General features: G+C 46.5%; 1 protein-coding gene across 1 annotated transcript in view; it reads left to right on the top strand.

Moving 5' to 3' along the window:
• Positions 1–806, top strand: part of LOC104542283 (queuine tRNA-ribosyltransferase subunit QTRTD1-like) — a gene marked incomplete at both ends in the record, with an annotated part of 11,976 nt that extends 11,170 nt beyond the window's left edge. The window contains 1 exon segment of the mRNA XM_010186537.1: positions 549–806. Within this exon segment, the coding sequence (XP_010184839.1) occupies positions 549–806 (258 nt within the window).
• Positions 807–1,456: the final 650 nt, after the last annotated feature.

The raw sequence follows: 1,456 nt of genomic DNA, 5'->3' as shown, positions 1-1,456 counted from the left end.
ATTCCTGCTCGTTATCAGGCAACAGTGTATGGCTGGAAGCACTGTCTCTTGCCTGACCTAGAATCAGGGATTTTCTGACCATTTATCCAGCAGACATACTGTGGTGATAATTGTGTTCCGGCTGAAAGATAGTAGCTTGACAAAGGTTGTCTGGGGATAATTTTGGCCTTCTGTATCTAACTTGAGCCATCTTGAGATGCTGGATTTTATTTAAACTATGGAGAGCTTCCACTTTCTGCCTCAGTTTGGGCAGCTGCAGAGGCACAGATAAGGCCTCTCTCTGCTGTTAGCTGTGGTGTAGTCAAAGTTACCCTCTGCCTTAGATGTGTGGCGTTTTGGCTCTATAGTGAGTTCTGGCATGATATTGGAAGTTATTCATGCCAGTAGTGCTGGTCTTAAAAATCAGTGCATCTTACAGCAGCTGGATTCAGGCCCTCAGGACTTCAAGGCTCACATCGCTGCAGAAGGCCATGTAGTAACTGGATGCTTCTTATTGCTTGAATGGGTCTTCTTACCACTGATGTTATCCAATGCTGCTTCCTCCTTAGATACCAAGATGATTTTGGTCCTTTGCTGGAAGGATGCACCTGTTACTGTTGTCGGAGGCATACTCGTGCCTACGTCCACCACCTCCTAGTGACCAATGAGCTATTGGCCGGTGTCCTGCTCATGATGCACAACTTCCAGCACTACTTCAGTTTCTTCAATGCCATACGGGATGCCTTAAGAGACAATAAACTGGATCTGCTGAAAAAACTCATCTTCAGGCAGGCACTTCAAGGCCCAGCAAATGAAAAGCCAGGCCAGTGAGTTCTGAGGGGACAGAGGAGGTTGCAGGCTACATCCTTGTCTAGTGGGACTGCATAAGATGGACTCCCAACAGGGTCACCTGGACCTGTTAGTAGTAAAATGCCTTCCTTCCTGGAAAGAATTGGATGAGACATTTGAAGAAGATCTCACTTCCTGGTGGGGAAGGAAGATCTTACTCAAATATCCCTTTTGGCTAATTGGCTTGGTGCATTCTTGGGATATGTAAGAGCCTGAGCAGCTCACAAGACCAGTGTGGATAGGTTTGTTTTCAGTTACTTACTGTTGGCTTCCATCTGGAAGGACAGAATTATTGCACTTGTGACTGAAGAAGCAGCAGGGCATATATTTGAAATTAATGCAGCTGCCTGGAGGCTCAGCAGCTGTTCGGTATACTTATTTCATACCCAACATATATTAAAGGTAGCTTTTTCTAGAAAATCCTAGTAGTGTGGTTGTCCCATCATGCAGCTCTTTGATGAGGCATGCTGCCTCAGTCTAACATGCTGTTCCTTGTGGCCATTGCCAGCATCTGTGTTCCTGAAAAGAACTGACTGGAAGTGTTGCTGTTCTCTGTGGCACAAGGGACGGTGTGTGTGTACTGCTCTCGCAGGCCACCTGCAATGCAGCATGTTATCTGGGCCAGGAG

This window comes from Mesitornis unicolor, unplaced genomic scaffold, assembly GCF_000695765.1.
Source record: "Mesitornis unicolor isolate BGI_N332 unplaced genomic scaffold, ASM69576v1 scaffold29946, whole genome shotgun sequence".
In the NCBI taxonomy this organism is placed as follows: Eukaryota; Metazoa; Chordata; class Aves; order Mesitornithiformes; family Mesitornithidae; genus Mesitornis; species Mesitornis unicolor.
The sequence above is the reverse complement of the archived record's forward strand: the minus strand, read 5'-3'. Positions and strand labels throughout refer to the sequence as shown.